This window comes from Trichogramma pretiosum, unplaced genomic scaffold (assembly GCF_000599845.2).
Source record: "Trichogramma pretiosum strain Unisexual culture from Peru unplaced genomic scaffold, Tpre_2.0 scaffold110, whole genome shotgun sequence".
NCBI classification, from domain to species: domain Eukaryota; kingdom Metazoa; phylum Arthropoda; class Insecta; order Hymenoptera; family Trichogrammatidae; genus Trichogramma; species Trichogramma pretiosum.
This window is the reverse complement of record NW_019640835.1, coordinates 203756-228765: the sequence shown is the minus strand read 5'-3', so window position 1 is coordinate 228765 and position 25010 is coordinate 203756. Positions and strand designations below refer to the sequence as shown.

General features: G+C 39.3%; 1 protein-coding gene across 1 annotated transcript in view; it reads right to left on the bottom strand.

Moving 5' to 3' along the window:
- Positions 1-12069: 12069 nt before the first annotated feature.
- The window catches only part of LOC106649312 (homeotic protein proboscipedia), a 32561-nt gene continuing 19620 nt past the window's right edge, over positions 12070-25010 (bottom strand). The window contains exons 2-4 of the mRNA XM_023463514.1: positions 15201-15343; positions 13803-15007; positions 12070-13702 (exon numbers count right to left, since the gene is read on the bottom strand). Of these exons, the coding sequence (XP_023319282.1) occupies positions 13015-13702; positions 13803-15007; positions 15201-15343 (2036 nt within the window). The 3' untranslated portion in view covers positions 12070-13014. The remainder of the gene's footprint in view (positions 13703-13802; positions 15008-15200; positions 15344-25010) is intronic.

Genomic DNA, 25010 nt, shown 5'->3' with positions numbered 1-25010 from the left:
TCTCCTTCTCGCATCGGATGATATTTTCTGGAGATGAAAGAAAGTCAGCGCGAATGATGGCTATATAGTAGTGTAAAGCTTTCGCAGATGTGACCAGACGCTCTGAAATTTCTATTAGTTCTGTCAAACTGATATCCCCTCTACATACAATACCGTGATGCTTATTCGGAATCAATTTCATAGAATATAGTTAAGTAGAAAATAAGTAGAAGTGATAATAAAAGTATACTGTGCTTATACTTGAAATAACTTTAATTTATTAATATTACCAGTAAAACATGAAGTAATTCGATATGAATCTTTCACAATTTTTGTTTCGTTTAAAAAAAAAAAAGCTTATAACTTATAATATTTAAAACATTTTTAATTCATGAATTGAATGTGAAATTTTTTTGCACTATCAGATTTTCAACATGATTTGAGATGTAACTTGTCGTTTGTTCGAGAAAGTGTTTGCTCTACTTAACTCTTGTACGGATGCTGAAATTAATTATTAAAAAATTTAAGTTCTTAGCAAACAAAGTTAACAAATATTAGCCATCTTTTGTAAGTAAAGAAACCAGAACTTTACCTAAATCAAAAGTGCCTACTTTTATCGTTATTCTAAACCATTGGAAATCACTAAATAAGCTTAGAGAATAGGGCCCAAATTTAATTTAAAATTTTCTAATTTTTTGAAGACTATTTAAATAAAAAAATTAATTCGTTTGGTAACTGCACATTTCCATACCAAATGGCTTGAGCTTGATCATTTTGCAAAACAATATACAGAATATTTTATTCTTGACAATTTCGTAAACGACAACTATAAAAAATTATTGTTCGTTCATAATCAGTAATTTTTTCTTAAAAATTGTTCATGTTACCCAGTACACAATTTCAGACATATTTATAGATTTTACATTTCCTACCATCAATAACTTTCAACTGAAGTTAAATTCAACTAAAGGTAGAGTAGAAATCCACATTACCGACCACGAGTTTTGCTCAGATGCTAAACTTACCATCAGTCCCTATTGTATCATACTAATGCAGTCCTTCCACTGCTAAAAAAGAATCAACACTATGAAGTGTTTAGTAATTATGGCCAAAGCTGGCGATAATATCGCTGGTATATGATTTACATCGCAGCAAAGCAATCCAGAGAATCGAGGGTGGTGTCTACTGACAGATGCTCCGCCTATAAATCAACCATTCTTCGAGTTCGAACAGAAAGTAGGGGAAGACAATTTGACGGCCATGTTAACACACGTAAACAAACTTTGCTTTATCCCTGATTTGCACGAAGTTGAGATAAACTGAGTGCAGTCCTTATACTCGTCTAAAAATGTTATTTTTGCTAATAAATTACCTTTATTTATATGAATGTACGATTTCGAATTAAAATTTAAAGATTTGTTTTATGATGAATTGAGCATCTGTCGTTAACTTTATATAAAAAATAATAATATTAAAAAATAATTTTTTCGATTGTTGATTATAATTATTAAATGCAATTTTTTCAATTAATAAAAATATATACTACGATGATCGTCCACGATGATGATAAGAAAACATCACTTTCTGCAGCGACTGATGTTTTCACGTTTTTAAATACTTCAAATCGAAAGGAAACTGATCTTCCAGATAGTGATGTAAGTTGTTTTGTCCTTCTGAATACCCTTATGCATGTCAAGTTTGATTATTTTAAACTTTATAAGACTTCAACACAATGATTTATGATTAGATTAAAAATTCAAATAATTTAAATTGATCAAAAAACAAACCGTTTTAAATAGTCCCTAGTTTGAAATACCACAGAAAATATCCCTCGATTCTTTAAAATTTGAGCTGCAATCGAGAATAGATAGTTTTTAAATTGTTATTACTAACCCTGATCTAACCTTCTCTTTCTTCAATTCTTTGTTCATTAGATTTTAAAATATTGAAAGTTGAAAACTATTTTCATGACTAAAATCTTTTTTTGAATACTATATAATTCTGATTTCTAAACGTTTGAATTTATTCTAAAAATTTATTTTCATTATTTTCTGAATTGTATGTATGCTTTAAATAGTAATATAATATTTCCATGGGAATAAACAGCGCGTGCACGAAATAATATGTATTTAAGTTGCTACAAGGCAATATAATGTGCAAATAATTACCAGTTCATATAAGTAACAGAATATCCTCGAATTCCAGAAATGTTCAATATTTCATAGTCACAACTCAAATCAGGATAAAATCAAAGTGATTCGGTAAATCCATTTTTCACATAATACAACATTTATACATGCACGTGTAGACGTATATTTATAAACGAATCTTCGGTAGAAACGTTTAATCAACTAGCAAAAATAAAAAATCAACTTCGTATGCGAGTTCTGCTAAATACACGTACACTGACTATTCTCATAATATTATTCTGAACAACGAGAAGAGTACAATTTCGCTGTAATCTACATTTTCATTTTTGCTGATTATGGTTGAATCAAAAATTAATAATAATTGTTGATTGTTGCAATTAAAAATAGGACAACTAGGATTTGGGTAAATATTTTTATAGGAGCTATGTTTACTACAATTTAATTTATATTTGTGTATCTTTATCATAAAGCTAACTTTAGCGAATGTACTTTTTGCAAGGTGATCTAATTGGAAACTCTAACCAAATAAGATAGGCAATGTCCTATCTAACTACTGTAGGCGTCTACATACTGTACTATATTGAAAACCCAGGAAAAGTATGTGCAGATTATAGATGAGAAAAAATATAATTTAAAATATCATTGATTAATGATATCACTCAAGCCAAAAATGAGAAAGTTATATTTTTCACAGCAGCTCCGGCAGTAAACTAGGCGCACGTAATATTAATGTCCGATTTCTCCAATTCATATAAATAACAACGTGTACTCATCTTCTCATCACCCGCGCATTTAACGATCTCGACCTCTTTGAGATGCCTCGTGCTGCCCAGCATAACACGAAGTACGTATTGAAAAAAGCCGCGGCACAGCCTCCAATCACACGTGCGTTGAAATTCATTCGATTTCTGTCCTTCGTTGTGGCACAGTCGAGTCGGCTCGGTATATACATGGACGCGTATATGCGCGGGCGTGCTCTTGTATATGTATTATATACATTAGCTGCCGTTAAAAGGCTGACGAGCCGTTTATCATCCCGGGGAGCGCGCAGGGGTTTATAATCGTTGGCTGCTGCTGCGGCGGCGCGCGCGGAAGAGTTGCGGGAAGAGTTAAAACCTCAGCATGACTGGTGGCTCTCGGTTGCGCGCCCGAAGAAGAAGGCAGAAGCACTGCTACACACTACATACAAGCTGCCGAGCAGAGCCGCAGCGGTAGCCGATGGACGTGTCACTTATGCATTCGCATACACCGCCGCCACGAATCAATGGCTCGACTTGTGCCGCCGTATAACTGCTGAGCTTTTACTCTTTGCGCGATCATTAGTCATTTCTGCGAGCGCGGCCGCAACCCGTGTAGCAGCCGCATATATACAAGCTCTCGCACGGACACGGACCAACACACTGTCGCGCGCGAGTCCATCGTCGACGCGGCGGCGGCCGCCTGCTCACGAGACTTATATAGTACGTACGTGAGAATGATTTTGCGAGGCGTCGCTGCTGCTGGTCGACGGCCCCTTAATCCGACCGCACGGTGCATACCAGACGCTGCGTGTGGAGCGGGCAAGGTCATCGACGCGCGATCGATGAATCAGAAATAAAACGCTCCTGTATGCGAGCAGTTGTGACGTAGTAAATGTTAATAGCTTTTCTTAGCTGCCGTTTGCTGCGACGCTTGTTCTATTTAACATTTCAAAAATAATGAAGCTCATTTCAAGATTGTTTTTCTTGAAAAGTTATCAAGTGCTTTTACTTACATCGATGATAAAACTTGCCAAGTTCGATTGTGAATTATTTCGTCCAGAGAGGGGAAACATGAAATTATATAATACTACCGGTACCCGTCGTGGCTTCGCTCACGTTAAATTTCAAAGAGTAGGAGAATATTAATAAAAACAAAATAATATTTTAGCCTTTTTATGCAAAAAGACATTCGGGAATATGTTTAAAAAAGTGCTTGAGGGTAGGACAATTAGGAATGACAGAAGATTTGAAGTAAGCAACGTTCATCGCCCGACAACGACAACTTTCTTTGCGTATGAAAGGGAAATTTAAACAAAGCCTTTTAACGATTGAACTAAAGAATTCTGGATTAACTTTTTTAAAAATTGTGGAATATCACCAATGAGCGATGAGCGATGAGCATTGAGTATGAGGGTGCGGTGAGAGTGGGGGAGCAGGTGAGTGTGTGCGAAGTGATAAAAAACGAAAAAAATTCAAAAGTCAAAAACAAAAAAAGAAAAATGTCATCTAACATCGTAGAAACCTTCACAGAGGTACAGTAAATGTATGGTAAAAATTTTAAAACGAAAGTACGGGTAGTTTTTAAGAACATAAGATACAAACAGACGTCGTTACTACTTTATATATATAGATATAGATGGATATAACCCAAGCAAACCATATAACCCAAGTCACCCAAGTAACCGAAGTAACCGAAGTAGCCCATATAACCCATATAACCCAAGTAACCCAAGTAACCCGAGTAACCCAAGTAACCCAAGTAACCCAAGTAACCCAAGTAACCCATATAACCCAAGTAACCCAAGTAACCCATATAACCCAAGTAAACCAAGTAACCCATATAACCCATATAACCCAAGTAACCCAAGTAACCCAAGTAACCTATATAACCCAAGTAACCCAAGTAACCCAAGTAACCCAAGTAACCCAAGTAACCCAAGTAAACCAAGTAAACCAAGTAACCCAAGTAACCCATATAACCCAAGTAACCCAAGTAACACAAGCAACCCATATAACCTGAGTAACCCAAGTAACCCATATAACCCAAGTAACCCAAGTAACCCAAGTAACCCATATAACCCAAGTAACCCATATAACCCAAGTAACCCATATAACCCATATAACCCAAGTAACCCATATAACCCAAGTAACCCAAATAACCCATATAACCCAAGTAACCCAAGTAACCCTAGTAACCCATATAACCCAAGTAACCCATATAACCCAAGTAACCCAAGTAACCCAAGTAACCCATATAACCCAAGTAACCCATATAACCCAACTAACCCATATAACCCAAGTAACCCAAGTAACCCATATAACCCAAGTAACCCATATAACCCATATAACCCAAGTAACCCATATAACCCAAGTAACCCAAGTAACCCAAGTAACCCATATAACCCAAGTAACCCATATAACCCATATAACCCAAGTAACCCAAGTAACCCAAGTAACCCAAGTAACCCTAGTAACCCAAGCAACCCATATAACCCATATAACCCAAGTAACCCAAGTAACCCATATAACCCATATAACCCAAATAACCCAAGTAACCCTAGTAACCCATATAACCCAAGTAACCCAAGTAACCCAAGTAACCCATATAACCCAAGTAACTTAAGTAACCCAAGTAACCTAAGTAACCCAAGTAACCCATATAACCCAAGTAACCCATATAACCCAAGTAAACCAAGTAACCCATATAACCCATGTAACCCATATAACCCAAGTAACCCAAGTAACCTAAGTAACCCAAGTAACCCAAGTAACCCTAGTAACCCAAGCAACCCATATAACCCATATAACCCAAGTAACCCATATAACCTAAGTAACCCATATAACCCATATAACACAAGTAACCCAAGTAACCAAAGTAACCCAAGTAACCCAAGTAACCCAAGTAACCCATGTAACCCATATAACCGAAGTAACCCAAGTAACCCATATAACCCAAGTAACCCAAGTAACCCATATAACCCATTTAACCCAAGTAACCCCAAGTAACCCAAGTAACCCATATAACCCAAGTAACCCAAGTAACCCAAGTAACCCAACCAATCGAGGGGAGAGTTATATCCAAATTTTTACTCAAAAATACTGTGAGAATGTGTGTTATACTTTTACCTGTTGCAAGGAGCATTTCCGGCCGAGTAACCTAAGTAGCCCAACGGATCAAGAGGAGAGTTATATCCAATTTTTTATTCAAAATAATTTGAGGATGTTCATTTGACATTTACCAATGAAAAGGAGCATTTTTACCCGAGAAGCTCCAGTAACCCAAGTAAACAATATGACCCAAGTAACGCATATAACCTACTACCGGTACCCGTCGTGGCTTCGCTCACGTTAAATTTCAAAGAGTAGGAGAATATTTATAAAAACAAAATAATATTTTAGCCTTTTCATGCAAAAAGACATTCAGGAATATGTTTAAAAAAGTGCTTGAGGGTAGGACAATTAGGAATGACAGAAGATTTGAAGTAAGCAACGTTCATCGCACGACAACAACTTTCTTTGCGTATGAAAGGGAAATTTAAACAAAGCCTTTTAACGATTAAACTGAAGAATTCTGGATTAACTTTTTTAAAAATTGTGGAATATCACCAATGAGCGATGAGCGATGAGCATTGAGTGTGAGGGTGCGATGAGAGTGGGGGAGCAGGTGAGTGTGTGCGAAGTGATAAAAAACGAAAAAAATTCAAAAGTCAAAAACAAAAAAAGAAAAATGTATTGTAAGATCGTAGAAACCTTCACAGTGGTATAGTAAATGTATGGTAAAAATTTTAAAACGATAGTACGGGTAGTTTTTAAGAACATAAAATACAAACAGACGTCGTTTCTGCTTTATATATATAGATATGCCATACATTACAATTTCTTTTGTTTATACTGTAAATTTTTTCGACACTCGAGTTTCAAAGTTATTATGGAAGTATGTAGTAAGTACCTTACACGAAGTACAGGACTTGACGGAACTATTAATCTTTGCTAGTCAAATAAGCACAAGTACATAATTTATAGTTCCATTATTTTTCTGCCACAGATCTATCAATTTATCCTTCTTTCAACTTTCTAACCTGCGCAGACACATACGTGAACGATTTCGCGTTCGTATATATATACGCATGTATTACACAACTGCGTCCACATGCGTACACGATTGGCATTGATAAAAAAAAACGACGAGTTATTACGAGCATTAGGCTTAGATATAAAAAGCGTAATAAAGCTGCACCGTATGAGCTGCGATGGCGGGGGATGCTTACCTGCGGCCGCGTATTAGTCTCGAAAGCTGCATCAGAACACGCTGCCGTTCTCGCACGTGTCAGTCGGTCACTTATCATTTTAATGATTGCTTTGTATGGATATACAGCTGTATACGTGTATGTGATGTATCGCGTTTATATGCGTTTTTGCGCGGGGACCTTGTTATTAGTGTACCTTCGCATTAGAAACTTTTATTTTCCCTGTGAGCCAGTTTCGCATATTATTTTTTTCGTCTTATCACCACGCAACGATCTTAAAAAAAAACGAATTTTAGTTTGAGCTCAAAAGATAAAAATCAAATAGTTTCTACTTTATTCAGCACTTGATATGCGTTGACAAATTATTTGCGGTATATTGTTTTTCTTATCATGTAGTTACTTCAAAAATAATCAAAAATACTCACTATTGAAAAAGAGTAAATTCTGCGTCAAAGTGGGGTCTCGCAATATTTCAGATTTTATACGAGAGACCTCATCCCCTGCGATACCAGAGCAAACTCACAAGTGAAACTTGGAGAAAGTCGTCGATTTAAAAATCCTCATCATCCGCGTCGAAGTGCTACGCACAAGCAAAGTTTCAGCGGAGATGTCAGAAGCGCGAGCATCCTCCAACCCCTAATAGACTGACTGTGCATGTGTATAGGGTCGATACGTATATATATGTGTATGTGTATTCACACACGTTCACACACGTGCGTTTAAACAGGAGAAGCGTATACACTTGAACGCATCTCTCGCGCTGGCTTGTATGTTTATATACTCTATTTACATTATCCAAAGTCAGCTATAGGATTTCGCATGCAAAAAGAAAGGAGGATATCTGTACCATTGAGTGAGCATATATTTTGCCCCTGTTGAGAGAAAAGGACAAAAGCTCGACTCTTGGCACCATCTATCAAAGCGAAGCCACGACAAACCGTATGTGCGTGGCTGTGCGCGCACCGCTCAAAAGCAGCCGCCAACGCGCTATAAATAATCATCGTACAAGACTGAACGAAATATGCTCTGCTCTTCGGTCTTTACCTGACTAATTATTATGCATGAAAATTGAGCAAATCTTGGATATAATTGAAAATCAAACGAACTTACTTCTAAGTGAATTAGACAGAATAATAAGTAGTAGATTTTTAATTCGAACGATTGAACCATAACTATGTAGAGACAAACCATCACCTACACCTGGCTTCTCCTCACTGCTTCTCCTACCATGCTCACTGCTATAGCCCTCATATTGTTTTTTGGTACCGAATAGACCTAAGACACATTTTTTTCGACAAAGGAATCGTTTATTTTTTTTATTCTAAAATAAAATAGTAGGAATGCTTTGAGTCGTCAATAGAATTACACTAATTCAAACACTAGAAATTATCGCCGACCCTGTGATGATTACAATAGGCACAGAAGAAAGTATGTAAGATATTACCGTAACCGCCATCAAAGGAGAGTCCTAGAGAAAGATGCAGATTTTGAAAATCACATTATCGTGGTCGTAGTCGCTGTGTAAGATGTCGTTCTTGGCGCAAGAAAAAATATTGATGATGATATAATATTGATGATTGTAAATCTGATTGCTACTGTGAGAGATGGATTACACGTACTTTTAACCGATTATCTCTTTTTAACTTCAGTTCGTATTATTATTTTATACTTTTTTTGTATTGTCCACAAGTAAAATATAAATTTCGTTCAAGAAATTCTGTATGTCCGACGCGCTTTATTTTTTAAATATTCTTGTGTAAGAAAAATCTCACGTACGGGCTTGTCGAAATATTGAGGTACATTCGTAATATTCAAATATCTTCCACGCGTATGAGCATCATTTTGTCGGTGAAATTTACTGCAGCAAAGTTTTTTTTATTTACGATGATTTTTTTCAGTTGGATTGAGGAAGGATAGTGTTCGTCAAAACTTTGTTCACGACATTTTACTTTTACCCTTTTAAAAGGGCATGGATCACAACTTTGAGCTCTACAAGTTGTAAGTTTACTTATTTACTTTCAATTTTACATTAAAGCGCATGAGGTTAATTTACCATTTTAGATGGAAGTACATACAATTTTATACAGGCGTGATTCCATTTAAAAATAGTTTGAGACTAACTTACATACAGGGCTCGGGCTAATGTTATTCATTGACTTATAGAATTATTTTTACTTTACCACTTGCAGATTAACACATTAAGATAAACGCCATCTAGTGGTAGAGACTCAAATTAGTGATATCATATTCAAACGGTTAAAAAGTAGTCTACATTTTTTGAAACAGTTAAATTGTCATTTTCAGTTAAATTCATGGTTAAACAATTACTAAATAGTTGGAAATAATATTTTTTTATTTTTTCCAACTTTTATTTAGATCGAAAACTATAATCGAATGTTTTTTTGGGAGGTGTGGTACGTACCCGTTCGCGAGATGAATGTCTACATAAACTAAGCACACAGTTTTATGCTTAAAAATTTTAATAAATATTTTTTCAAATAAAAAAAGATTTGTTGCGAAGGTAGTATGCGGACCAAGGTAAACGTGAAAAAAATCTAAATTAATTCGCAAGCGCAATAAAATAAGTTCAGCAGTGTAATTGTATTTTAATCGAGAATGAAAATTATTGTTAAGCAGAAATAACAGTTTATAAATAAAACAAATAATTTAAAAAACGATTAAATTTGTACGGCTGAAAATTCACTCAAGTTGCTAGTTCTGTGCATAAAGGAATGAAAGGGATAATTTACTTTTTTCTACTCACTACTTCTTGTTCAGTTTTCTCAATCAAATTCAAGTCATTCACATTAATTACCATAAATTTCATAAAAAATGTCATCAATATCTCGTAAAAATAAGAGAGGGTTTGATCTCGTGCCGGTGATGTAAAAAAATTCTGCTTTTGGAATTTTAAAATCATTGATAGATTTATTACAAAATAATAACGAGTCTGCATAAAATTAAAAGCCGAATGATTGTAAGAAAACTGTCTTTGGTGGAAATTCCGTGAAAGATCGAGTGGCTACCCCCTTGAGCCAATCGAATGAATCTTATTGAGTATTACAAGTCCACTTTTTGATAGCAGCACTATCGGTGAAGCAGTTATCATTGTGTGGCAGTCGTGAAAAAGGCAGTGGCGGCTTTTTTTTTCAGCTCCCTTTCTCGGAATATCAGGCGCAAAGTCAAGTCTATAACGGCGTGTGAATGAGTCGTCCCTTAGCGACGACGAAGCCAAGATTTATAGCCTTCTTTTGACCCTCGAGTAGACCCTTCGTGATCGCTCGCGCGCGTGCTAACACACATACACTTAACCCTTGACTTTTATATTCTCTTTGTTATTCTAATCTCTTTATTAAATGATCATCTTTTATATAAACATTTCGATACGACTACCATAATTTATCGGTTTATCGTTTATGCGAATCGATTATTTAGAAAATATTTTTAATTACTTTTTTGGCACCTCTAAAATTATTACTATTTGAAAAAAAATTTGTATGCAGGCTACGTTCGAGTGGAAAAAAAAATTAATAGCATCGAAATTAGGCGCAGTTTCATTTTCGGGGGACGCGATGTGGCTTATATATGTATGTGTGCGCGTGTGTTTGTGTGTGCGTGAGGGGTGAGCCAGATGCGCGCAAGAACCGAAACTATATGGGCCGAGTGAGAGAGAGAGAGAGAGAGAGAAGACTTGCATCATGCGGCATAATATGCGCATACTGCTCTCTTTCTCGCTCTCTCTCTCTTTCTCTCACTCACTCTGGCTGCACACGCACTCATCCATCATTGTCACCCGAACTCTTCAAGCTTTAGGGCCGACCGACTGCGTTCGTTGTTGCTGCTGATGCCTCTCTATCTATTTTGTCTTTCTTTGTCCGACGCTTGACTTTATTCGTGTATGTGTATATTTGTGAGCCTGTTCTAGTGTGTGTGTATCTGCGTACGTGCATACTTACCTATGTATAATCCCAATACTGGTTAACTGGGAGGAAGAACTTTGGCCTCTTTACATGTGATATTCCATTTGCATAAAGATCTTCATTGCTTTTATTTATTTATGTTTTTTTAAGAGATTATTGCAAAAAATAAGACTTATAAACGTAATTGAAGTCACATTGATCGCAGACATCAGTGAAGTTTTAATTTGAGATACACGTGGATATGAGATGCTGGCTGTATTGTCACTGTATGGTGTAGGAAAATAATCAAAAACATTGCAACTTATAATTTTTCATTGTATCTTTAATTTATTCTTATCACTTTGACGGAGGTATGATTAGAATTTGAAGACTATCTATTTATATAAATTTAATCTATATTATCGTATATAGATCCACATCATAGCTGCTCCAGCTTTTCTTCAAACTCTAGTGTTTGTATAAATATTTTTAAAGTGCCGAAATATTTAATCTTTGTGTTGCACCGTCAAGTTATTACATTTAATGTTATGATGTCTGTAAAATCTTATACGAAATTCAGATGAGCTCATCTTCTCCGGACGAGCAAGATGATAATTTTCTTTATTAATGATCCAGTTCTGTTACATAATTATGTAAAGACGGAGTCATTAAACGGCAGCTTTATTAAAGTGAAGTAATGGCTATTATATGCAACGCAATTACGTGTGATAATCCATGTTTATGCAGGGAGTTATCTCTGAATGATGCAAATCTATCATTTTATTTATAATGAAACAATATTGTGTACATATCTTACGAACTATTTTTTATAATATATATCAGTATCATATATTTTCATTAAATAGAATATTTATATTTTGCAATAGTATTTACAATTTTTTCTTAATATCGTACGATGTCTTTGATTTTCGGAAATTCGATTCTAATTTGATAAATTGTCACGCAATATAAACGATAACAGCTAATTATTTTTCTACATACTTTGGCAACATGTATGCAGACATAATTTACAAAAGACGATATGATAATTTGATTTTTGCCGCGTTAAAATTTAAAATTTGTATATCTCTACGCATTATTCATAATTACAAGATTGTAAAATAAAAAATTATGATAAAAAAATCGTTTTGATTTATGCGTGCATGACTTAAATGCTGAAAAGATCAATAGACACAAGACAGATAAAAATTTCTATCTAATATAACAACTATACAATATTTTTACACGTACAGGCACTAGAAAAATTTTAATATTGCCTTGACAATAATAACTGATTTCGCGTTATTCATGTTAAACAGATTTTTGCGGAAATAATATTTGATGTAGCAAAAAATCGCGAAGAATTAAATTCAATCAACTGAAATTATTTTTCATTAAAAACATAGATATTGTCTTAGAGTTTTTAATCGTCTATTTAGATCTAATAGTTCTAAACTTCCGAAACCTCATAATATTTACATTATGGCAAGTATAAAATACTAATGTTTGAGTTCGCTATAAAACAAGTAGTATGAGCATTAGAAAATTGTGAGTTACTTATTGAGGTCAGGATTGATTCGATCCTCCCCCGGTGAGGGCCTACACAGAACTCTTGAAATAAGCTAAACTAAATCCCGTTGCGAGTTCTCTATAGTATCAAGTTTGGCAGCCGGCCAAAGCGAATGCGCTCGTGTATCTTCTAAATGTTCGCATAAATATTGTAATATTTTCAATTCAGCCCTATTTATAAAGTTCAAATTGCACAGTTTGAAAAATGCCGCCGATCGGACATGGAGCAAGTCACATCACAGGAAACTTTGTACACACCGCCCAACCACTCGCACGTACACACGCGCACACACCCACGCGCGCAAATGATTTAATAAAGTTCATTGAGCAAGTACTGCTCGTCGTTCCAGTCGATCTGCTGCTGCTGCTGCTGCTGCTGTTGGCAAGCATTGCTCGCAGCAGAAGCGACCGGGACGTTTTGCTCCTGAACTCAGCTGAGCTGATAATACTCCGGCGCGAACTCGTTGGCGAGATTGCTCAAGAAGTTGAAGTCCGACGAGCTGTTGCTGTTGTCGGTCTGGTGCGTGGCCACCGTCGACTGCATCTGATGACTGTTGCTCTGATCGACCGAGGCAGCGTAATAATTACCGAAATTGTTGTACGACGGGTCGTGCGTCGTTTGCTCGTTGTTGACTATCGCGGGAGCGACGACGGCGGCGCTCGTGGCGGTCGTCGCGGGTGTCGCGACCGGGAAAGGGTCAGGCGACGACACGTAACTCGCTGGTATACTCGAGGCCTCGCCGCCCTGGTGATGATGCAGCTGTCCACCGGCCGTTTGATGCTGATCGTAATACTGCTGGCATTTGTTGCCTCGGTGATGATAGTCCATGTTGGAGTGCATCGCGGCGCTTTGATGGTTGATGTAGGCCTCTTGCTGCTGTTGCTGAACGTCGCCGTAATAATGCTGTTGCTGGCCTGTCGTCACCGCCGCTGCGTGCGCGTGATGCAATCCCATCGTGTTCGAGGTATCCACGTTGTGATAACCCGAGGTCGCCGCTTGATAGCCGTAATTATTGCTGGGCATGTATCCGTCGGAATTGTTCGAGTCGGTGGCAACGGCCGCGTACGCTTGAGTCGCTCCGGTTCCGTAAGCCGAGCTATTCGCATTTTGCATGGTTCTGTAAAAATTTGAATCAAAGTACCGATAAATCGAAGAGAATCTTATCATAGATCTCAGCTCGTAATGAAATTTTAAAAATTAGTAATTAAAGGAAGTACCTGGCGTGATAAGAAGCGTGATAAGCTCCTTGCGCGTAACCATTGTACACTCCCGTTCCTCCGTACTGATGTTGCTGCTGCTGTTGATGAAATTGTGACATCGAGTGATGATTGTACGCAGATCTACCGGCGGCGGCATTAGCTCTGGCATGTTGACTGACGCGAGCCATCCCCTGCTGTTGCTGTCCCTGTCTGCCATATTGCATGTCACCGGCTGCCGCGTAATGTCCCGCCCGCTGTTGCTGTTGTTGATAAGCCGTCAGGCTCGCATCCCTCGAGCAGTAGGCGTTCTGGTGTCCGGTCATGCCTTGCCTGTTGTTGATGCCGTTTCGGTAATCGACGACCGCGCCGGGTATTTGATTGTAAGCCGCTGCCGCTTGCTGCGCCTGGGAGTAACGATTCTGCGGAGCGATCGCGTTGCTGGACGACGGCGAGCTTCTGGGTCGCTGCAGATAGACGTGGCTGCTGTTCGGTTGAGCGTTCAGGGGACTGCCTTGCTGCAACTGCACCGAGGCCGGTGTGCCCGGAGTCGAGGAAGGAGTCAAGCTTCGCGTCGACGACGATTGATTGGCCGGCGTCACCACGGTCGAGTCGGCCAAGCCGATGAGTACGCCGTTGTTGCTGCACATGTCGGTTTTGGCCGGGGACTTTTTGCTCGTTCCTATCTGCGACTTCACTGCGCTGGGATTGGGACTCTTGTGATCGCCCTCGAGTTTGACTCGTACGTCGAGCTTCTTGGAGGAGCTACAGGGCGAGGTGACGAGATGATCGCTGTCGTCGCGCGATCGCGAGTCCTCGTCGACCATCATCTTGTCGAAGCTGCTGGAGACGCTGTTGGTGCTGCCGCAGCTGCTCGCCGGGCCCGTGCTGTTGGCATTGAAGCCTCCGCTGCTGTTGTTGTTGTTATTGTTATTGTTATTGTTGTTGGTGGCGTTGGGGGTGTTGTTGTTGTTGATGCTCGCCGGATTGCTGGCGTCGACGTTGAGAGGAGTCGCGCCCACGATCGCGTCGCCGATGCCGCCGAGGTCGCAGTTGTGGCAGCTGCCGGCTTTCTTGTCCTCGTCGTCGAGGCCGTGGTGCAGCTTGTCGGGCTTGGACTTCTCGAGGCCGTCGGACGAGGCCCCCCCGTCTTTGTCGTCGCCGTCCTCCTTGCTCAGCGTCTGTCGCTTGTGCTTCATCCGGCGATTTTGAAACCAGACTTTTACCTAGAACAGCGATTGTGCAAAAGAAATTGCCAATAACCTGCCGTGTTATAATATAACGTGAATAATACGAGAATCGAAATTGATTAAGTTACGATCATAAATAACGTAATAATAAATCGTCAGTGATGTGTGCGCGCGCGCTGCACGCCATGCGAAACGAACGTGTGTGTACTTGTATATTACATTATCTCACCTGTCTCTCGGTGAGATCGAGCGATGCCGCAATCTCGATTCTTCGCGGCCGACACAAATACTTGTTGAAATGAAACTCTTTCTCGAGCTCCAATAGCTGAGTGTTTGTGTAAGCCGTCCTTAATCTCCGGGGTAAGCCATTCTCTGCCAACATACAATAATATCGAGTGCTTTATTAGTTCAAACTCAACTTTTCTATCGCGCAACAATTTGCATTGCTACTCCTTTTTTTTCTTCTTCTTCAATAAGCCAACGCATTGAATCATATAACTAGTCTTATTTGGAAAGATTAATGATGTTCGCAGGATGTGCATTTTAATATTAAATAAAGGACACATTCCGTGTCCGAGGGTCCTAATAGCATACACGATATGCAACAAAATGCGTGTATGGAAGCGCCCAACGAAGTAAAAAACTTGTTAGTTTTTTTTTCTTAAATAACAAAATACCGTCCGAGAGAATATTTTCTCAAAAGCTACTGATTGGATTCCTTAGTGGCATATCATGAGAACGTGTGTCAAATGCATTGTACGCCGCGACCGAGCCTTGTACGACTCCTCGAGTGCCTCGAGTATATGTATAATAATGCACGTTATATCACGGGGCTACAGGGCGGAAAAGGGAACATTCTGCGGCTGCTCTCGGGCTCCTTCTGTACAAGTTTCGCAGCAAGTTTTCAAAGCTGTATCTTGTGTCGATGCGGGAAGAAGGAGCCCTAATTGTTATCGGTAAGAAACTCCTCTCTCTAACACACGACAAGACGATAACAAGAGGAAGCCAAGTTCTCGAGAGCTAGCTGCTAAGGTATACCCTCTGCAGGGACTTGTGTCTTGTGCTAGGCTAAACTTTCGCCAAAGGAACGCGTGTCTCTTCGGCAAAGAAATATGCACCTTTTAACTTGTACCGCTATATATACGCGCATCGATGTAATTAATTCAATGGATGGCGATCGATCATGCAAGTTTGCGCTTGTAACGTTTTTCACTGTGTCGAGTTGAAAAATTTAAATATTTGCAGCAAAAGTATGATTTTACTTTGATACAATTTTTGTCGACAACAAAAACTCGGCCTTGATAAAATAAAAACATTTTTCAAGAGTCGGAAAGTTTTAAAATATATCGCGAAATTCGAATTACGATATAGGCAGGAATTATTCACGGCAGCGTGGATACAAGCTTTTCCTCATATTCAAATCAAGCGGCGAAGGCGATATACATAAGCTTCTGTCGGCCTCGGTATAAACTTCCGTTTTCGTCGCTCAGGCGTCGCTCATACATATACATATATCGAGAGGCTGGCCCTCCAGCGCTGGATATGCGATATCCTTCGATAGGGGTGGTATAGTCAACGATATATATGTATGTATACGAGACACGAGGAAAGGCGCGAATATAAGAAGATCGAGTGGGGTCGCTTTTGGCAAAGTCGACGAAGGGACGAGCTATTATACCGCCGCTACACGGGTAGTAGCTGCCCGGGCACCACGGCGTATACGGGGGGGCTAAAAAGTCGTCGCGACGTTTCTGTTTGATTGACAGGTGGCTCGCTATTGGTCGCGTAGCGAACCTGTCAATCAAAACTCTAACTCTCTCTCTCTCTTTCTCTCTACTCCACGCCTATTTATTGTATTAACTCGCTGCCGAGTACTAGCCGAGCGGCTCTGCGGCGCAACCGAGCTCGAGTACACTGGAACTTACTTGTCCTTGTCTCGCTCGCCGCAATAATCAATAAAATTACTGACTGCGTGCACGCCCTTCAGTAATTATACTTTATATACTTGTACGCGAGAATTTTGACCTTCCATTTTTTTTTTGTTTCGTGCCGAAATTAGAAGTCGCTCGCGTGTTCGGGTCATTTTTACCCACGCAAGCTGTATACATCTTCCTAATCTCACCCGGAGCATAACAAAAGTATACGTGAAACAAATATCGTGCGCGCGCGGGATCATGTGAAAAATAAATGACTGGAACGTGTATGTTTTGCCAGGCACAATGTATGCTGAGAGTGCACCCATACCATATAATAATATAGTCACAATATACCGGACGACGAAAATATCGGACCCCGAGCGTGTGCTTTTGTACGCAGCGACGACGTACGCTTGTTGTGCGCAAGGTAAACACGAGACTCTCGACGCGTATTATATTATAAGGCCGATGCTTTTGCTGCGCTAGCTGCGGTGGTTTGGCGCAGCGACGACGGATCGTCCGAGACACACTGCGCGAGAAACGCAATCGCGCTGAGACGAAGACTGACAGGTATAAGTCCGCGTCTGCTCGACGAAGACTCGAAGTTAAATAAAGACGGCCAAGATTATTCCAGTGCCCGAGTATATATAGATTAGTTACTTCTCTCTCTCTCTCTCGCTTTTGAGTGCTGTGCACCACTGTTACATTTACGCGACTTTATTAGGCGGATGAGCGCGCCCGCGGAATTGTTTTCGGCACACATGCGGTCCGAGGCCGAACGCCGGCAGAATTACTCGGAAATCGATGCACAGAAGTCGAGCGAAAAAATCTGTCACTCGTGCGGAAAAGGATGCGCTCTCTCTAAGCCTCGTTTTGTCGACGTTAGAATGTCCTCAAAATTTCGGAAGAAAAAATTTGACGATTTACAAGCGCGAGCTTATTTATTCCAAGCTTCTCATACAGATACAATTTTTTCTCTTTTATTTTTTAGCACAAGTGGCCAGATCAAGAGTCTCTCGCTCGCTCGCGCAAGAAAGAGAGAGAGAGAGAGAGAGAAAGAGAGAACACGCGCGCGACAGCAGTTCACCGCCTGAGATTTTTAAAAGCGATATTTCAAGAGTACAATCGTCGCGCAGAGACGTCGTGGTAGTAGAGAGAGAGAGAGAGAGAGAGAGAGAGAGATATTTAACAAAAAGTGCGCGAGGCAGCTGTCACTCGGCTGCTCTTCACTAGCACAGACATCCATCTTTTTTATCAAAACGAAAGCTAGAGGAGAGAAAAAGAGCAGCGGCTAGGCTCCTCGTTGTCGTCGTCGTCGTCGTCGTCGTCGACGTCGACTATATACGTATATACGATGCATGTCGAGTATACGTACGTGCGCGATGACGACACTCGAAAAGCTTGGCGCGGAGGGTGCGGAGAAGGAAAGAGGGAACTTGCCATAATTACGCCAAACGCTTCAAGAATCAAGCCGGTGGCGCCTGATGTCAAAATTGCCTCGGAGCGAGAGAAAATTTAATACTGTTTTCTAATCGCATTAAACAGCCGACGAATATGTTAAAAATAATAATATTCGTTACTATTTCTCATACACAGCGGAATATCTTATCTCGTAGCTCTTCTCGACGAAAATTTGATTTTCAAGAAAATATAATCCCATGACGCTGTCGAGCTTTAGAAATCTGCGAACTGAGTGCACTGCGCCAGAGACCTTCAATCTTGCTGTGGTTTACCGTCGGCCGTCGCCAGTTGCACGTGCTACTCCTCGCACGTTGCTCTGCACATGCAGTTCTCGTACAGAGCGTAGACGTGGACGGCACTTCCTTCGGGATGCGTGAATCGACCGGTGCAGTGCATGTGGCCATCGGCCAGTCGACTGCTGCGACTGTACGCGCGTGCACCGGCTGCTGCGACTCTCTCTCTTCTCTGTATAATATGCGCCTCGACGCAGCGTATTATTGATCGATGACAGCTCGAATGGATATATAGCGGGACGGCGAGGATTCAGCAAGACTATACGGGAACGCTGACGCGCGCAGATGCGCTCCCGGGGCTATTGAAATTAAATGCTCTCGACTTCGTTGACTCGTATACGCGTTGATACTTCGCACCTATATCGGCATCGTTTTTGCAATAAATAATCACGCGAGTTCAAACGGTTGGCTTACTTTTTGCTCTTTAACTCGGAATTCGTACAGTATCCAAGTGCATATAAAAAAAACTACCAATGAAGAAATCCGAGGCAGTAGCTCATTTGAATATTACGATGTGAATATATCCGCCGCTTGGATTATTCAAACGCTTGATGGATGTATCCGAAGAATGTAAATTACTGTGCCAGTATACGTTTGATTTCCAAGATATTTTTCAAGTATAAAAAATGATGCAATTATATTTTCTGTCAAAACTTTTGTGCTTTAACCGAAGAAATTTTGTTCCGAGCTACGAATACAAAATATTAACTCCACTTTGTCTAGCGAGATTTCTCGGAAACATCAGCGTGGAAAAGTAACTGTCCTCGATCAGGTGGAACAATGCACCCGCCAGCGCTGTAGACCCGATTGACTCCGTTTCAGCAGGTGAGTTCAAAGAAAAGTCTCTTGATTCCAAAGTAATTTGTCTTTTGTTTTCTTAATAGCGACAAAGAAACAGAGACAGAAGTATAAAAGTAAGAAGAACGGCACCACGTTTAAATACAAACAGATGTTGATGAAAAATTAACAATAACAGTTGCTACAAATACCTGATATTGTTTTTTTAAACTATAGCTTCTTGAGTTGTTAGAGCTACATTTTAAAATTGATGCACTCGATGGATTTATGTTCTCGCATTAAAGCAACGTCTTGGTTTACGATTTACTTTTAGATAAAAAGGCAATAATTGATTAACAATTTGCTCCTTATTATAACGATCTAAATATGCATATATCATGGAATCTCATATGTGATGTAAATCTCAAGAATTTGTGCATAATTTGTATAGGAACTCTTAGCTGAAAAGTTATAGATGATACAACAAATTTAATCATTACGAGGTCTTTTATCTGCTATTATGGCTAATTATATCTAGCACCGAGTTAGTTGCCTCATCTGCTTCTCGCGCTTCCTTCGTTATATTAAGTATTTTTCTGTCCAAGATAATACAGCATAATAAACTAGTCGAATGCGATAGGTGGGAAAGTCAAAAAGTCTCGCTCACATAAAACAATGGAAAGTCGTATATACATAGGTAATAGCGGCGCGCTCGGTGGCAGCGGCGGCGTGACTGCCAAGCTATTCAGGATAATTAGCGGTTGACGGGAGGCGCGCGTAAACGTGTATGTATGCATAAAACAGTATGGGAAGTAAATCTCCTCTTCTTCCCTCTCTCTCTCTCTCTCTCTCTCTCTCTCTTGATCTTATTACGAATTTAGCCCGTGCAAGAAGCCAACGAAGGCCTCTCGTACACGCGGTCTTGTATTACTCCGAGATGTGCTTCTTGAGTTTTGCGAGTGCGCCAGCGATACGCGTATATTCCGTACACACACATAGATATACGGGATTGCATTGAGGCAAAGAAAAGGGAGCTCGTAATCAATTAGCAGTTTCAGCTCATGGGAACGCGAGTGGAAGATTAGCTTTGAGATGAGGAATCGTAATATAGGCGCGCGATGAGACAGAAATTGCACCGAAAGATTTATGGATTGTTATCCGGACTCGCATTGCGCGTAAGATATTCCCGACTGCGGTTGCCGTGTTTTGTCTCGCGTCTACATATTATGCTGCACCATGTGCGTATGTTTTCTTGTACGAATACGCTGCTCCTTTTCAATTGTTTCGCAGCATTGTAATATTTAATAATTACGTTAATCGTCGAGTAGTCTCTTATGTTTTATCCTATTAATTTATTAATTCTTTTTTTATATACAAGAGGCAAAACTGTTTGCTTAAAAAAAGCTATTTGATATCTGTTTAAGAAGCCTTAAATGTAGATGTAAAATTGAACACCAAAATTATAGCAACCGAAACTGAATTTTATATAAAATGTTTTTACCTGAATCTTCTCTAAAACTTAATGTATTAATACCGATTTATTTGTTTACACATACTTTGCAAGGTATGCGTGTAATGCAATCATATACATTATTTTTAATGTAAAATTTAATAAAAAAAGATTCAATTTAATACTTAAATTTGTCAATTCAGATTGAAAATAAAAATTTGAATAACGATTTACTTTTTGTGTTAATCGCTCAAAAAATTGATGAATATTCAATCAGAATTAAAACCAGTCCTCACCGCTAGATGGCAAGTACCTTTATCTGTAAATATGCAAGTGGCAAAGTTAAAATGAGTTTATAAGTAAACTTTTTTAGTTATTAAATAATATAGTATCTATTCATAATTTCTTTTATGTGTATTCTAATTTTAATTAGCAGTAAAAATTGACTATGATACAAATTTATGTTAAATTTAATTGCGTACTTTAAAGAGATATCAAGGCTCAAGGGAATCGTTGGTTTAATACGATTCACTCATAGAACATAAGAAGCTTTTGAACCTCCTTGCAGGTTCTTGATTATTAGATATCTTTAAATCGAATTCAAATCACATTAATTCTAATTCATAAAAATGAAATAATCAATGTGGAGGAAAAAAATTCCTCTTTTTTAATATTAATTTTAATGAAAATATTTTTAACAGTTCAATATATTGAACCGAAAAAAACTGACATCGCTATTCTTTATCCCTAAATTTTTCATACGACGTCGCTATTAAAACAAAGACCAATTTTTTTTTCAATTTATCTCTCTGATCTTTTAGTATTCTTCGAAGTAGATGTAAATATATATAATAATAATTTTTCGTACACCTTTTTCCTGTATTTCGAGAGCCTTCGTGGTTCTCCATCAAGTTGAAAGAACGCACTGAAGAAGAAAAACGAGCAAAAGTGTATTTATCTGCCGGCCTTCTCGAAGCCTGTGGCTACATACTGCAGCAAAAAATGAGAGAGAGAGAGAGAGCCGTGTGCGCAGGTATATACATAATACAGCCATGTTGTTCGTGCAACCTGTGATTACGCCTAGCTATAGGCAGAATGAAGGAGAGAAAAATAGAGAGAAAGAAAAAAAATTGGATACGAGCACCTTGGCGGTGAAGGGGGCGGGTCGCGAGGTTCACGCAACCTGCAATTAACGGGGTGGGGCATGTGTACGTCGAGACTCGCGCCGTGTATGAGTAAATGCACGTGATGGGAGAGAGAGAGAGAGAAAGGTTGAACCTACTCGCGACTCCAAGAGGGTTTGTACACATGCTTAGCTCGACTTTGCTTCAACGCCAGTGTACTGAGAATCTTAGCTTTTACAATACGAAAGTTTTACAATTTTCCAAATACTTGACGTAGTTTTGGAATTAATTCGTGAAAATGATAACTTAAAAAAGATAATTGTAAGTATATGCAAAAAAGGCGATTGTTTCCAATTTACCAAAAGATTTTTTTTTTAATACTTTACTATGAATTAATAAATATATCATACAAGAAAACTTTTGTGACTCGACATTTAGCAATAATTTTAACTCGTGAAAATCCAGAAAAAGTATGTAAAAAAAGTTAAAACACGAGATTAAAAGAAACTTTTAGCTTCCATAGACGCTCGCGCGCGTTATACGTATATAGTGAATGCTCACGGGTCACCTTTTTCTCAAGGTGCCGTAAGAAATACCGTATACCTAGTTATATGTATACAGCATTGAAGGCGAATATGTCTAAAAAACGCTTGGCTCTCTCTCTCTCTCTCTCTCTCTCTCTGGCTCGTGCGCTCGGTTCTCGCTCGCGCGTACATGACTCGCGAGTTTTGCCCAACGATGATATAGAACAAGTTTCGTTGGAAAAAAAAAATAAATAAAAGAAGGAGCGCAGTGAGCGGAGTTCGCGCGTACGCGCCTGGCGACGCAGCAGCAGCACACTAGGCGAACTTTTCCCCCGAAAGTTCGTCGCTTATATATCGGCAAGTCTAGCGCGACACGCGCGAATTATCATGAAATTAGTTTTCATCTTTGCGAACTTTTGTTTTGCGCTCTTTTTCCCTCTCTTTCTCTCTTTCTTTCTTTCTCTCTCTCTCTCTCTCTCTCTTTTTCTGTGTGCATGAATAAGTGTGTTTGACAAAAAGAATGAAAACGAGAAAAATGTACACACAGACAAAAAAAAGTCAAAGTTGTAATCTTGGACGAAAAAAGAGAGAAGTTCAGTTGTATAAACAGAGGAAAGAGGAGTAAAAACTTTTTGGCTATACATGACAGCAAAGAGTGAGAGATTGATTTTATGAATGCATCTTATTGCATTCGATACTTTCAATTGATCTTCAATCGCTATCTCGATGACTTTGGAAATCGTTTTTGTCTGCAGTAAAAATGCACGAATACACAATGATAAATTAAATAATGTTGAAGAAAAATTAAGAGTCTGCACGAGAGCTCGTTGCGGTGTTTAAAATGCAAGGAAGATGATTATGATGCGCTTAGTGTCAGCAATTGAACGTAATTTCGTAAAGTTGCATCCATAGGAAGCCAGCCAGGCACGACCATAAGAGGCAGCCAGAAGTGTGTGCTGCAGGTGCGCTTGATAATATTTATTCATTACGCAGAGAGCCAGAGAGCCGACTGCGGACTATTCGGAGTAGTGCGCCTGCTTGTACTATAATTCAAACTGCTCCGCTTCTTCTTTTCTACGAGGCCATTGTATTCATAATTACGAAAGAATAGTACAAAATTGCGAGGAAAAGAAATTAGATTCAGCGGCTACGAGGGCAAGGGTGAGTGTGCATGCTCGCGCGCGCCCGAGTGTATACGTAACGTGAAAAAAGGGGATGCTACATACATGCGCGCACCGAAGCTAAGTACGCAAGTCGCGCAAGAGGGTCGACGAAGGAGCGCGTAGCCCAAAGCCTTTCCTCGTCCGCCACGACGACGACGGCTGCCGCATGTGTGTATAATAATGTTAAAGAATGTTAAACGCAAAGGCCCACTGCTGCTGCTGCTACTACTACCGCGTAGTCGGAGGCGACCTGCGACGCTGCATACATTACTTGTTAACAATGCTATAAAGGACACTCGGCGGCTACTACTTTAACCCTCCCGCGTGCGCGTGTTGCCTCGATGCGTATTACGTAGTATGCATGTAAGAGAGAGAGAGAGAGAGAGAGAGAGAGAGGAGACCAACGCCACTACCGCCATACTCTCGACTCTTTGGAGATTTACGAGGATCTTTTTATATTCAGCGCCAATTCTTACGTGGCGTACGTGTAGTGCGAGCTTGAGTCGAGGGTGTGCGCAAGGGTGTCCCGTGCGCCACCGTGCTGCTCTCGTGCCTCGGCTATGAGCTTCGAGTGGCTCTTGCTGCCACCGCTGCTACCCGCACTAGCCCTTACAGTTATAGCCGAGGCCGAGGTGCTCGCTCTACTGCCGCAGAAATGCCTCTTATCCTACTAAAGAGAGAGATTTTTATGGTCTGTTTGCATGGGTAAGAGCCCGCGCCGCTTGTTGAATCATTACGAGATCGTGTAGCATTCTTGTAATGATTCTTTCGAGGATTTTTCATTGCTATGCCTGTACTCATCGCAGTATTTATATCTTAGAATTAAGGGCAGTCATACACCAATTCACTCCTTTTTGGCATTTTTGTGATATAAATGATGTGAACACGTGTGACACGAAAAAAAGTGAAAAAAGTGGCAGAATAGGCCCTTGAGTTTTTGAGGTAGTAACTTCTGATATGGCCCAATCTTCAGAATAGTACCCTTTTATGGGTTGGGTAACATTTTTTATCAAATTTTTTTATAATATTTTTTTTATAATCACGTTTTTTATGAAGCTTATTTATTATAATACTTTTATTTATTATCTATTTTTTATAAACCCAAATTTTATAATTTTATAATGTTACCAATATTTTTACCAATGACCATAGAATTAACAAATTATAATGCGCAAATGATAGTAATAGGGTATCTGCATGAAAAAAAAAAAATCATTGAAATAATTACGTTATAGTAATATATACGTATCAAGGAATGTGGGAGTAAAAAAATAAACAATTTTGAACAGTCAGGTAATTTTTAATACGAGAATATTTAATACGAGAATTAT